The sequence below is a fragment of the Eublepharis macularius genome, chromosome 4 (genome assembly GCF_028583425.1).
Source record: "Eublepharis macularius isolate TG4126 chromosome 4, MPM_Emac_v1.0, whole genome shotgun sequence".
In the NCBI taxonomy this organism is placed as follows: domain Eukaryota; kingdom Metazoa; phylum Chordata; class Lepidosauria; order Squamata; family Eublepharidae; genus Eublepharis; species Eublepharis macularius.
The window spans coordinates 78861443-78875537 of NC_072793.1; the positions used below are offsets into that span (position 1 = coordinate 78861443).

A 14095-nucleotide genomic window follows, 5' to 3' on the forward strand; every position below is an offset into this window, starting at 1 on the left:
TAGAACTATTCTAGAATTTAACACTCCTAACTGTCAGAACTCTTATTTCTGTTATTCAGCCTAACCTCATTTGCTGATTTGTATCCATTAATTCTGGCACTTTGCGTCTTCTTTAACCAAAATACCTTTAATTGAGCTAAAAATGTGTCTCTGAATAAGTCCAAGAATTGAATTTGCTTTCTTTTCAGATAAATCATATTCACCTCAAGAACCATAATGCTGACTGCTGTGACACTGCTCCTGCTTGGATTCAACTTTTTAATCCACCAAGAGTATATTTTTAGTTTAGGAAAGGCAGAAAAGGCCAGATTTATATATTTATTTACATTATTTATAGTCCACCTTTCTCACTGAGATTCAAGGTGGATTATTTAAGTTAGCCCAACAATTCAGCCCCCAGAGCAACTGAAGTCTATTCAACTCAATGCACCTACACTGTAACTCACATGACCCATCTATGGAAAGCTCCTGTTCACTATGAAAATCTTCCATTGAGCTGCCTTATGGATATTCACCTAGATGATGAATCTTTTATTCTTTTATTAAAATAAACTCTAGACTTTTTAATAAAGCAAGATATCAGAATATAAATACTTATTAAAGAAAACCTATAAAAATAGAACAGATAAATGCAACAAGAATTAAGTTTCCTAACATTACTCCATTAAGTTTAAGTTCAAATCAATTAGATTTACTACAAAATACATTAAGGTTCCCATAGCACATTGCAAAGGTAAGTTCCTCATCTAGATCTTCATGAGATTTCTTTCAGCTAAAACCCTGATCTGCTATCTGGGTTAGCACTTTTATATGTTATCTTGTGCAGAAACCTAAGATATTTTTTCATGTGATAACATAGATCAGTTATTATTGGTTTGAGATTTAATTAATTATTCATATTTTCAATAATGTGGTAGTCTAGCCAAAAAGTGACACTATGTCAAGCTGCAAGATAAAATATAAATCAGTAAAGATGACAGGAAAAGTTAAGTGAGCAGATCATCATTAGTCCATTCTACAATTAGAGAACATTTATCTGATAGTGTCTACTATTTTTAAGTGGCTGTCAAAGATGAAGGCGCACCTGTGTAGTTATACAATCACACGAGAAAAAAAACTATAGTAAAGTTCATACAGAGTTCACTAGAATACATGTGTATCACTAAATATAATGTGCTCTAATCCATATTTCCATGACATTATGACACTACTGATCACCAAAATGTACAGAGCATCTGCAGGTATAGGTTCAGGATGTATCAGGGTAATTCTAGGTCTTGCCAGGCAGTTACTATAAGCCACATTGGAATATTATTGTTTGCCTCTGAAGGGACAATAATATTTGGTAACTTTCCAGGTTACCACAGGGTGCCATTTTGTAATCATTACTGTTTAATATATACCTGAATCTAAGGACAAACTGTTACCCAAATGGGGGGTCTCCCTGTGAGTTGGGGGAATTAGCGTGCAAGGAGAGGCAGCAAAAGCAGGTAACAGTAAGATTTCCACCTATGTATACAAGGATTATCCCTTCTAGAGAACTCTTTCAGATGTTCAAAGCAGATGTTCAGTTTGAGGTGCTACAGAGCCTCTTCCCAGCATACTGTGGGGAATAACTCACATAAACATATATGGCTCTTCTCTTTGTCTCCATGAACATCCCCAGTTTAAGTTACATCTGCCTGTATTGATATCCTCAGCATTTCCACTATAGCTATGTTCCTTTCTTCCAAATGAAATCACTTCAAATCGTTTAGAAGGCATGGAAAAACAGGCAAGTATTTCATTCATAACTTTATTACATTAGCATTCATGTTGTTTTTCTTATTGTTATAGACTGATTTGGACTTCCTTGGCAGGGGGAGAAGGGAAGGCAAAGCAATGTATAAATCCTAAAAGAAAAAAAGTAAAATGTATGCAAGCCTCCAAAGAATACAGACTATGCGTATGCACTGATAGGATGTCATTTAGGCTTTTCTTTACAGTTTCTGTTCATCTGCTTTGCCCTAAATTAAATTCTCCACACAGTTACTTTTTGATAACAGCCCATTGGAATGCATGACACATTAAACGTGTAGTCTACTGTGAGCAGTCACTGCAGCAGCTTGAATGTGTTGAAAATTTGCAAGTCAAATCAGATAGTCAATTAAGTTTTAAGATATTCATCTCCTTCACTTGCCTGGAAAAAAAATCCACACCATGATGTAATATACACTTACATTCAAATAGCTGCCAGTGGGAGAAATGGGGGTTTGTGTGTGCACTTCTCCATCAATTCACAACCAAATGCTGAGTTTAACTTTTTTTTAAAAAAAACAACAACTTTCAAATCACTGCCCAATAAGGAACATAAATAAATTAACCCCTTTCTTATTTATTCAAAGTGTTAACATATTATAAATATATTTCAAAAGAACTTTGCTACAAGGCCCTAGTAGATAAATATTGCTCTTTACATAGGCTGATGGCATTTCACTCGACTTTATCTCGTGTGAGTAAAATGAATGACCATATTATATACATTTTAGGAAGTGGTGAAATTAAGAACCTAAGAAGAGCTTTGCTGGATCAAACCAGTGGTCCATCTAGTCCAGCATCCCGTGTCACACAGTGGCCAACCAGTTACTACAGTGGGCTGACAACAGGGCATAGAGGCTGACACCTTCCCCTGAACTTGCCTCCTGGCACTGGTATTCAGAGGTTCATTGTCTTTAAATGTGGAAGTTCCCCTTAGTCACCATGACTAGTAGCCACTAACATACCTATCCTCTTTGAATCAGTCTAATCTCCTTTTAAAGCTGTCTTTCAAAGGCCTGTTTTGGCCTTTGAAAGAGGACTTATAGGAGCCAGGCCCAGAAGCAACCACTGGACAACTTGATACCATGCAACATGCATGATTCACCCATGCAGAGCTGATTGCTGCTGTTCAACAGCAGCCCCCACCCCCAGTGTAGTGTAATGGTTAGAGTTTTAGAGTAGGATTTGGGAGACCCAGGTTCGAATCCCTGCTCTGTTGTGGAAGCTCACTGGGTGATTTTGAACCAATCACTCTCTCAGCCTACCCTACCTTTCAGGGTTGTTATGAGGATAATATGGAAACAAGGTGAATGATATAAACTGCTTTGGGTCTCCATTGTAGAGAAAGGCAGTATGTAAAGGAAGTACATTAATAAATATAGATGAAAATGGGAAGCAGATAAGAGGTAAGTTATTTAGTGGGTTTGAAGGAAAGAAGGAAATAAGGAAAGATAAGCATATGGGGGCTGCCAGGAGGAGGGAAGAGGAACTAGTGGAGAGAAGGGGATACAGGGAAAAGTGATGTACCCCAAGTTTCCCCACTGTACAACTGGACTATAGGAGAAAGGCTGCTGAGGGAGAAGGGGGAAAAGTTGAAGACAGGGCGGCAGACAAAAATGGGTAGGATGGAGAGAAGGAAGTGGGAAAAGGGAGAGGGGAGGGGAAGGAAAGGGGCCATGGTTAGGGAAAGGGAAATGGGATGCTCCTTACAAGTCCTTGTGGGCCCCCCACATATAATCCTTTATTCATGCCCCCCTTAGTCATCTTTTTTATAAACTGAATTGTGACTATTCAAAAAGACTACAGCCTTTCCTTATAGGAAAGGTGCTCCAACCCCCTAATCATCTTGGTTGTCCTTATCTGTACTTTTCCCCGCTCTATAATGTCCTTTTCAAGATACAGTGACCAGAACTGCACATAGTATTCCAAATGAGGCCGCACCACAGATTTATACAGGGGCATTATTGGCCATTTTATTTTCAGTCTTCAGATTCTTGGATATGGGAATTATTAGTTGTAATGGCTGTGGAATTTGCAAGCAGCTAGCAATGATTAGATTCTACACGATGCATAAACACTTTCTCAAACACCAATTATGTTATGCATTCAGATAAAGTAGAAAGCTGTCTTTATCCCTTGTAAAATAAATTTCCATCTAACTATTAAACTTCTGTTGCCCTTGTTCATAAGGATATATTTGTCTATGCCATGTAACCAGCATGAATGAGTTCCACAAGAAATGAGATTATGCACAGAACAGCAGACTTGCATATTTATACAAACTGCGTAAGCATCTTAAAAGAATCAGCTTCTCATTTCAGCACATATGGGTTTTGTATATGAATTTCTTTGCTCTTCCTTACTATATTATTCATCAGCTCATCACCCAGCAGGAGCTCAGTGTTCAGGAGGCAATGATCTGTGTGGGTTTAATTTTTCCCCTGCAGTTGAGGCAGCCAATGAACCAGATTTTTATTCTGCCTCACTGCAAAATCTTAATTTTAGAAGACTTGCACCACATTTCCATGGTCACAAGATCTACATTTGTAGATAGAAGGGGAATTTTTGCTGATTTCCCCTTCCCAATGTAGATTTCCCTCATGCAGCACTCAAAGGGGCATTCTGGGCAACAGTGGTAGGAGGCAGGCCAGGAAGTAATATGCTATGGATGGAAATTGCTTCAGTTCAGAGAAATTATTAGTGAATCCAAGCCATGCTCTGCATCCGGTCTGCTGCCTTATAAATCTGCTCAGTCAATAAAATTGGTGGCCATCTTCTGAAGTTAGTGAAAGATCTCAGTCCCTAGTTCCAAGCAGTTTATAAAAGTAACATCAGAATACAGAATAAAAATCCATAATGAAAATAAGTTAGAACAGTAACAACACCATTTAACCCTGCCCCCATCCCAAACCCAGGCGATGAAGTAATGAGACAGGAATTCTATATCTGATCATCTAGTACCTTTAGTGTTAGGTGCCAATGAAAACATTCTGTTTTCCTAGGCAAAAGGTAAAGTGCAGTTATGAGTTTTCTCCCTTCAACATCCTGTGGTATAATTATATTTAATTCTGAACTGGGCTGTAAAGTGTGAATAAAAATTCTATTAAATGGAGCAAGAGAGAGATGGGGGTGGGGAGTAGGGTTGCCAGGTCCCCTTACCCTCCCAGAGGGAGGGGGGATCTAGCACTTGCCTGTGGGATGTCCTCCAGGAGCGACATCCTCGCACTGCACCTGGAGCACACCCTGGGAGGCCCGTTTCTGTGCCTTTCCCTCTACCAGCCAGGTGAGTGGTGGCAGGGGGAGGAGCCTGGGAGTGGGGGACAAATCTGAAATCTAAACAAAATATATTGGTGGCTAACCCTCCAATAATAGAAGCAATGAATGCAAGTTTAAAAGTTGAGTGCCTACTGAGATATTGCGAAGCTACATTTTAGATATTGATTGCCATTTTGGAGGTTGCTAAACAATCACAATAGTATTGCTGAGCCTTCCAAGCTTTGTTTATATCAGTCAAAGGTGGCTGGGGGTGGGGGGAGGGAACTGAAAAGGGGAACAGAAGGAATAGAGGGAATAAAGCTGGGAAAGAGGAGAGAAGAAGAAATTGAAGAGGGGGAGAACAGAAAAAAGCTAGTTAGGAGAATGGGAAAGAAGAAAGGGAAGAGGCTGCCAGAGGGAGGAAAGGTGGGAAAACTGAAGACTGGGGTGTAGATAAAGATAGGATGGTTGCTGGGTGAGAAAGAAGGAAGCAGGGAAAGGGCAGAAGCTATGAGAGCTCCCAGGGAGAGGAAATAGTATGGAAAGTAGGATGCAGAGGGAAAATTAGAGCCAAGCTACAAGTGATGCCAGACACAGGTTGGACACTTGTCAGCTTCCCTCAGGTTTTCATGGGAAATGTAGGCATCCTGGTCTTGCAGCTGTAATGGAGAGCCAAGCTGTAAAACCAGGATGCCTACATTTCCCATCAAAACTTGAGGGAAGCTGACAAGCGTCCAACCTGTGTAAGGCGTCACTTGTAGCTTGGCTCTGAGACTCTCCCAGCTAGTCCTTCTGGCTTCCCTGCTTGTTACCCAGCTTTTAAACTGCTGCTCTGGCATTTAAATCTATTAAATAGTAGATAAAGAAGCTCTTATTAAACTGATATTGAAACAATGGAATTAGAAAAAGCCTATTTCTTTTAAATTTTGCTATACTATGAAAGCATGAGACTCAGTAATATGAAAATTATGTCCATTGTGATTTCTTTTCACAACATTTGATATGAGTCTACACAATGAGGTTCTTTGTAACATTTGGAAAATCACCTTGGAGGAGTGATGTTCACACAAGCCCTCCCTCCTTCCCATGGCACCATGCATGTGTCTGCATTACTTCTTCAAATCTTTTTGCTTTTGGGGAGAGGGTGGGAGAGAGAGTACTTGTTCAAAGATTCATGAAAACATTGTGGAGACTCTGTTCCACTATATCAATAAGCGGAAAAGCTGTGTCCAAATCCTAGGGCTTTCCAGTATAGAAATAACTCTGCCATACTATCATGACTATATAGAGACGTAAGTCCCATTCCAGATCCAGACTGATTGGAAACTGATGACTATTATTTATTTAGGTCATTTTCAGACTGCCTTATAATCAAGGTTCTGAAAGTGGTTCACAAAAAATATAAAAATACCAGTATTTATTTATCTATTTTTGTGGAAAAACCATATCCAAGAAAGGTTTGCAGCATTAAAAGAGATTAAAAATAAAAGTGCAACAGTAATAAAATCAGTGAGATCTAAGTATCGATTTAAAAATGTCAGTTCATTTTAATAGTCATAACAGTAAGTGACTAAAATAATTGCAGCAGTTAAAATAGTTAAGAGTGAGAATTAACAGAACTAGCTAAAACTCTAATTATTGAAATATGTTTGAGGAAATAGAAAAATCTTCATTCAGGACCTAAAAGTGAAAAGAGTAGATACCAGATAAATAGAATTCTAGAGACGAGGCACCACTACAGACACCACAGTTGTGGTCACCCATCTCACTTCTGAAGATGGAGACACAGGAAGCTTTTTTCTTATAATGTTTTTAACAGCGGGACATCAGAGGAGTTCCTTAAGCAGGCCTCAGTTGCCAGCGTTCCAACATATGCAATGTTACCAACTTATTGGTTTTCCTGCTACCTGTAGAAGTTGTTCAGTGTTTTTCCTATCTCCTTGGGAATCCTTGGGAAAAGTAGCATTCCAGGACTTCCAAGTCACACAAACACACGAAACCGCCTTATACTGATTCAGACGGTTGGTCTATCAAGGTCAGTATTGTCTGCAGAGGCTCGCCAGGATCTCAGACAGAGGTCTTGCACATCACATATTACATACCAGTCAATGAACGTGAGAATTTCTGCATGCAAAGCAGAAGCTCTGTCTCTGAGCCACTACCCCTCCGTGTAAAGTCTGGACAACTGACTCATTTCCAAAACAACAGCGTTTTTTTAGCATTATGTGGAATGCCCACAAATGCACGAAAATCATATCCAACAGAACAGGGTTACAAGTATTGCTAATAACTAATGAGGTTTAATGTACTCTTCTAAACTGCATACTGTGATGACATAACTCGTTCTAGTAAACAGTACTTCTTAGACTCTGGATTCAGTAATTCACCCAGGGCAATTAGTTTTTCCTTATCCTGTTTTCTAATCCATAAAGTAATAAATTAGAATTATAATTGCTTTCTACAAAAAAACAACATCTATGGAGCAATCAGAAAAACTTTTAAAAATACACACATACACACAGTATTGCCACTTCCATTATATCTACCTTTTCTCTGTTGCTATGTGCTGTTAAGGACCGATGGGCAGCTCCCCGCAGTGCAGTTCTATAGTTATAGAAGTTACCAGTTGGGTCCATCTGATGCTAGAAGAATAAACCAGGACCACGTGCAAGTTAATAGATCAGAAAGTATCTGGATTTTCTTTGCAACATGAAATTTAGAATTTGATCAAAAGGCAGCCTGATAAAAGCACATAAATAAACCAAGAGAACATAATTCCGCATCTCTTTTTGGGATCTGTTGCTCATTCATCCCTTTATTGTTTCTCTTGTGGTTGATAATTCCATTACTATTGGAAATAGTATTCTTTAGTTCTCAAAGGTTGCTCTAAAGATACTGTCAGATAATCATTTTTATAGATGATCACCACTTACTTTGTTTTTGTTGGACGCTGATTGATTCACAGAGGGCACATGATGTAAATAGTGATTGATATGCCTCGTTTAATCTGAGACTCATTTCTACAATGCTCAGTGCAAGATAAATACCATCGCTTTACTCTGAATACCAAATGTTTCTGTGCAAACTGTTGCACTTGGAAGTGCAATCCTCATCAGAGTTACATCTGTTTTAAGATCGGTCTGTTGTCTCATTGTAAGAACGTAACTTGTTTGTGCATTCCTCCCCTCCCCCCCCCCACATACACACTTGTACACTTATATGGTTCTCACTATCTAATAAAAACACAGCAATTGTCAAGGAGAACCCATAGAAGCATCCAGATTTTGAAATAATAGTAATCAAAAATGGTTGCCCTTTAGGCTCAGCACAGCGCACACGAGTGTAAGTCTAAAAACAAAAGTCTGCACAGAAACTATAAATTAGTTAGGACAGTATCTCCTCCTCTGGTAATTTTTTGCTGAGCCTCTAGGCAGATTACAATTGTTTTTTAAAAGTGTGTACAAGAGAGTGACAGGTGAACTAACTGCATGGCACACTTTTCCTATGTATTTCTTGGTCAGTTCAACAGATGTGGAATGGGACTTCTGTTTCCCAGGCATGTGCTAGCCAGATTTTGATCAGGACTGTGGCATGCAGGGAGAAGGGGCTTAAGCCATAGTAAGTGACTATTTGGCCCACTGGATGAGCTACATACTAAATATTCCACTCCAATTAGGGGGGATGGGAAGGCTCTTGGGTTCTGTTTTAAGTCAGGAAAATGGTGCTGGGGGCAGAGGTGAAGCTTCCTGTCGCCATACGCCATGGTCCCAAAATCAATTTAGCAACTGTACCCCTGGGAAGAGTGGAGCTCATAGACCACATCTGCTGACACAGAAAAGCATTATGATGTAGTTATGCCATGAGAGTGCAGACTGTGGTGCCCATTATTTATAATGCTAATCTTCTGAGACCTATAAAGGAAAAGTATTGTGCTAGGGATATATATACACAGAGCAGCAGATTACAACCCACATATTTTCAGGAGTTATCCTGTTTGTTCAAGAGAAGCAAAAGTGTGTCCCAGCAACAGAAAAAAAATAGAAGTGATGACAATATTAGAACTGAGGCCCTGAGCACAGTTACAATTTTAGTTCTTGAAAATCTTACCTGAAAGAACCCTAAGAGGAATAGATAGTTCGATCTGTTGTTTCCCTTTCTGGCAAAACTCAGTCTCCCTGATTATCAAACGCTGCCTTTTTGGATGGCCACTGGTCTTGACATACAAACTGGTATTTCAGTCAAAACAGTGACAGAATTCAGCTCTGATGGCACTATTACCTCTGTTCTCTATGGCTTGAGGTAAAAACACAGACCTGGAGTTGCATCAGGAATCAGTTTGCACTCCTTTGTGGGTCAGGTATTTTCTCCTTTTTGTTCGTTTCTGCCTTCAGCATTTGGTATGGTATGCAACGTGCATCATATCATTCAGCATCTTACTAGAAATATGCATCCTAACTAAATGCACAAAAATATAAGTAGCAAAAATCTTTATATATTATACCTCAAGAATAAAAAATTTGGCTGTTTTGACTTTTGACCAGGTCTTCTTTAATCTGGAGACTGGACTCATGTTCATACCAGCTGGGGAAAAAGAAGAGAAACAGGCAGATCATTTAGGAAACAGACCTTTTCCACACCTATAATTCCCTATAGTAAAGGTACTGGGATACTTACATATGATTGCCATCAGTGAATTAAAATTCCCTATGTTAAAGCACTCTCGAGCAACGTCAATGAAGAACTCGATAACTTGTGCTCGCTGCTTCTTTTTTGCAGGCTGCAAATAGACAAATAAAACAGACATGAAAGACAAGTGCAAAAAACTATGTGGTATATCAGGACTCTCTACTGGAGATGCCTTATTCTACAGCTCAATCAATTGATTTCAGAAAACGTCCGGCCTTAAAATTCCATTGAAGCTGTTTGATTAATGGCAGCAGCTTGCCAAAGCAACGCACTTCCATTATAGAGAGTGACCAGAACCTATTATACCTTTAGAAATGTATTTCACAAGCACTGACCCAACACTGACACATAGACCTGTACTCTGGGAGACTATTAATTCCATGGATACACTGTCCAACTAGCTGTCAATAAAATGCCAATTACTGTAACTTTTTCTAGGCTTCATGCCAATCACAGCATCTTTTTTTGGGCTTGATCTTAAAAGCAGGAAATAAAGGCAGGCTGTAAATTGCTAGCAAACATTCTTTTTACACTTGCTGTGTTTTTTGATAATCCATTCTTTATTTATGGTAACAAATGCTATTTGGACAATTGTGAGATCTAATTTAAGGCACAATGATTGCATTGTGAAATAGATTTAGCTAAAACAGGATACAGTGAATACCCAAAACTTAGCTGTTATTCTTGTTTAAAACAATCCATCAGATCACATCAGCTACTATCAATCTACTCAGTAAACCAATATTGGCCAGTTCCAGATGCTTTAAGAGATATCTTTAATAGTAAATGGCATAAGAACTTTTACCAGAGAACTATAGTAAGAGGCAGGCTGTGCTCCACTCTCTCACCTATAATAAAGAGTCCAGTAGCACCTTAAAGACTAACCAACTTTACTGTAGCATAAGCTTTCAAGAACCACAATTCTCTTCGTCAGATGCATGTGATTGCCATCATCTTTGTCACATGCATCTGATGAAGAGAACTGTGGTTCTCAAAAGCTTATACTACAGTAAAGTTGGTTAGTCTTTAAGGTACTACTGGACTCTACTATTTTGCTACTACAGAACAATACGGCTAACTCCTCTGGATCTCTCACCTATGTCAGTTAATCAACCATAGTGGATAGGAACTGTACCAGAATAAATTGTGGGCAAAATGTAGCAAGACAGAGCTGTCTTTTTACCACCATTTTTAATCTGCTGAGACCACTTTATGATTAGTATAAAAGATTTGCAGGTCCAGTATTGAAGGGGTAAGGGGTGAGGCAAGGTCACAGAAAACACAGAGACAATGGAATTAAAAAGGCCACAACTTTCATTAGTTTACAGCTTATGGAGCCTTGGTGTTACACAGGGCATGGATCCAAACATCAGCTGACCCACCTGCCACATGACCCCCCTCCCTCAGCCCACCTGCTCAGGGTGGAAAACCATGGGATGACAGGAAGTGGGATACCAATGGGTGTCAATCTCTGCATGGATCCCCTGTCACCTGGGAGTCAGCATGCCATGACAGCCCTGAGCTGGGCATGTGCCTACCATGCATCACCCCCAAGATCCCTTAAGGGGATTCTCAATTATGGGGAAACTGGGGTTGCAGGCCATGTTTCCCCCAAAAGGATCTGTGCCCAATACCATAACAGTCTCAAGCCTGAAGCTGTGACAAAGACGGAAAAACTCAAACATGCAGACCGCAAAATCCAGTACTATGTTACAGAACTCAAAGAAAACCAAGAAAGCATTCCCCAGCACAGGCTAGAAATGACAAAACACCCACAACCTGCTGAACGAGGAGGGGGATGGGGGGCATGCTGGCAAGCGCAAAGTGCTGGTGGCGTAGCCTGCTTCCTAAGAGATATCTGGCAGGCAAACCAGAGGAAAGACTGCACCCCCAGGGTTTCCTGGCTGGGACCCACTCCACCTATGCCTAGCCAGTTGGCTCCTGATTGGCTGGTTGGGCAATTTGAATCTGAAGCTGCCTGGGAAACTCCATGGAGGCGGCTAGGAGCTACCAGGGCTGAAGAGAAAATGGCAGCTGCCATTTTGTATTTCCATCTTTGAACTTAGTTCAGAAAGTAAATAATGGAAAATGAGAGGCTCGTTTTTAAACAACTCTTTCTTTTCCTGAATGTAATCAATGCAGTTATAACAGGAAAATAAGTGTATAGAAGCGGGGAACCTGCAAAGACTTGCAGAGGTCGCTTCATTTCCCTCTATATTCCATTCCCAACATGATTTCCTCCTTCTTCATCATGGCAGCCCATCATCCTTTCCACTTTCCCTGCTTCCTTTGTTTTTTCCCATTCACCAACCAGCCTTTCTTTTGTCTGCTTTCCCCCACTCTTCTGCTTTATTTCTTATTTATTTGCTTCATTTATACACCACCTTTCTCCACAATGGGACACAAAGCAGCTTACAGTACTCTTCTGTCCTCCATTTTATTTTCACAACTCTGTAAGGTAGATAAGGTTGAGTGTGACTGGCCCAAGGTCACCCAGCAAGCTTCCACTGCAGAATGGGGATTCAAACCTAGGTTTCCCAGATCCTAGTGCAACCCTCTAACCACTACATCACCCTGGATCTTAGGTTTCATTCCCTCCCTTCCTCTGACAGCCTCTCCCTGGGAAAAGTCTGGCTGAGTTGCCAAAGTTGTCAGTAGCAAGCCACTCAAATGAGTTGTGTGGAGGCCACAACTGGGCTTGGCTAAGTCATGCAATGTGTACAGAGCCTGCCAATGGGACCAGGTGAGTTGTGTGACATCAAGTCAGCTGGTAGGAAACACCACATCTGGGTGCATTGTACAACTACATAGTAGCAAGTTGACTGGTGGTCGCTGTTGGGCCTGGCTCCACTGAGTCTTCCCTCTAGAGCAGGGAGGAGGAGAGTAAGACTAGATTGGGAAGTCAAAACCGCCCTGGAAAGACTCTCCCCTGCCTTTTGCTGACAGAAATCAAGGTATGAAGGCTGCCAGTACTGCTGTGGTTGCCTAGTAGTAGTAGTAGTAGTAGTAGCAGCAGCAGCAGCAGCAGCAGTAATAATAACAACAACAACAACAACTGCGCTTAACCCCCATAATGACCACTTATTAGATTTCAGATTTTTCTGCAAGCCCGGGGATTTTTATAGGTTTGTAAAGAATATCTGTCTTGTCTGTTCATGGCTCGTCTCTGGATTTAAAATATCCACATTCAGAATTAGATATATTGATGACAAGGGAGGACCCACAAAGCTTGTGGGAAATCCCATTTCCCACCCTTCACCTGCCAACCTGCAGAGTTGCCGTCTCTAAAGTGCTTAGTGCAAACCATTCCACCATACAGATTATCTTATTTCATGTACACCAGGATACTATTAGATAGAAGTTTCAAGTCTAGAGGTTACCCTACGAAGAGAATAGAAGAAGCTAATAAAAGAGCTATTAACACCTCCGTGACGCCCTACTGGTTCCTAAGGGAAGACTGGGAGACAACAGGTTAAAATGGGTTTTGGATTATACCAATTTGGCTCTGGGGATTTTAGGCATTGTACGGAAACATTGTCATTTGGTCTCTAGTATAGAGGGTTGTGAACAGGCGCCATCTGCAGGGTTCAGGCGGACGAGGAATCTTAAAGATAATATAGTACATTCAAACAATGGGAGCAGAAGTTACCAATGTCCAGCTTCCAAAAGGGTATTTTCCCTGCGGGAGCTGCAATATTTGTCCAGTGACAGTAAGAACCACAGATATTGTTAACCCCATTACTAATAGACCACTCTACTGCACTGCTTTTTCTAATTGTAAGACACCGTTATGTGGTGTATTTGATTCAATGTAGCTGCCTTTTGATGTATGCGGGCAGTACAACTCGCCCATTGAAAACCCGTATTCAGGAACATCAGTCTCGGATTCAACATGGAGTTACAGACGCACCGCTTGTGGAACACTTTATTCAATATCATGACTCTAAAACAGAATTTAAAGTGATGGTTCTTCAAGTATTACAGGGTAAAAATCTAGATGCCCAACGCAGGTTGCTGCAACTTGAATCCCAATGGATACAGATTAAATAGTTTGACCCCTTATGGGCTTAACAATGTCTTGGATTTGAGTTGTTTCTTGTAAACTCTCTGAGGTTGTCAGGTGACTGCACCTTTAAACTAAATACTGTATATAAGCCATGGGAAGGTTACACCCAGGCACGACGCTAGATCTGCCAGAAGTAATTGCAATGGTGGAATGAGACTGATCGTTACACTCGCTGTGAGTTGATATGTTTGTAATTTGCTAAGATAATTACTGCTTGGAAAATATTGAGTTAATGTTTGACTTATACTGAATTGTATAACAGATGTTTTGCCTGTGAAGAAGCCTTTGGTG

The 14095-nt window shown here is 40.4% G+C and overlaps 1 protein-coding gene across 2 annotated transcripts in view; it reads right to left on the minus strand.

The window, feature by feature from the left end:
- Positions 1-14095, minus strand: part of RASGEF1C (RasGEF domain family member 1C) — a 70529-nt gene that overhangs the window by 13037 nt on the left and 43397 nt on the right. For both annotated transcript variants that reach the window (XM_054977400.1, XM_054977399.1), the window contains 3 exons: positions 9727-9829; positions 9554-9633; positions 7599-7694 (listed from right to left, as the gene is read on the minus strand). In XM_054977400.1, coding sequence (XP_054833375.1) covers positions 7599-7694; positions 9554-9633; positions 9727-9829 — 279 coding nt within the window. The remainder of the gene's footprint in view (positions 1-7598; positions 7695-9553; positions 9634-9726; positions 9830-14095) is intronic.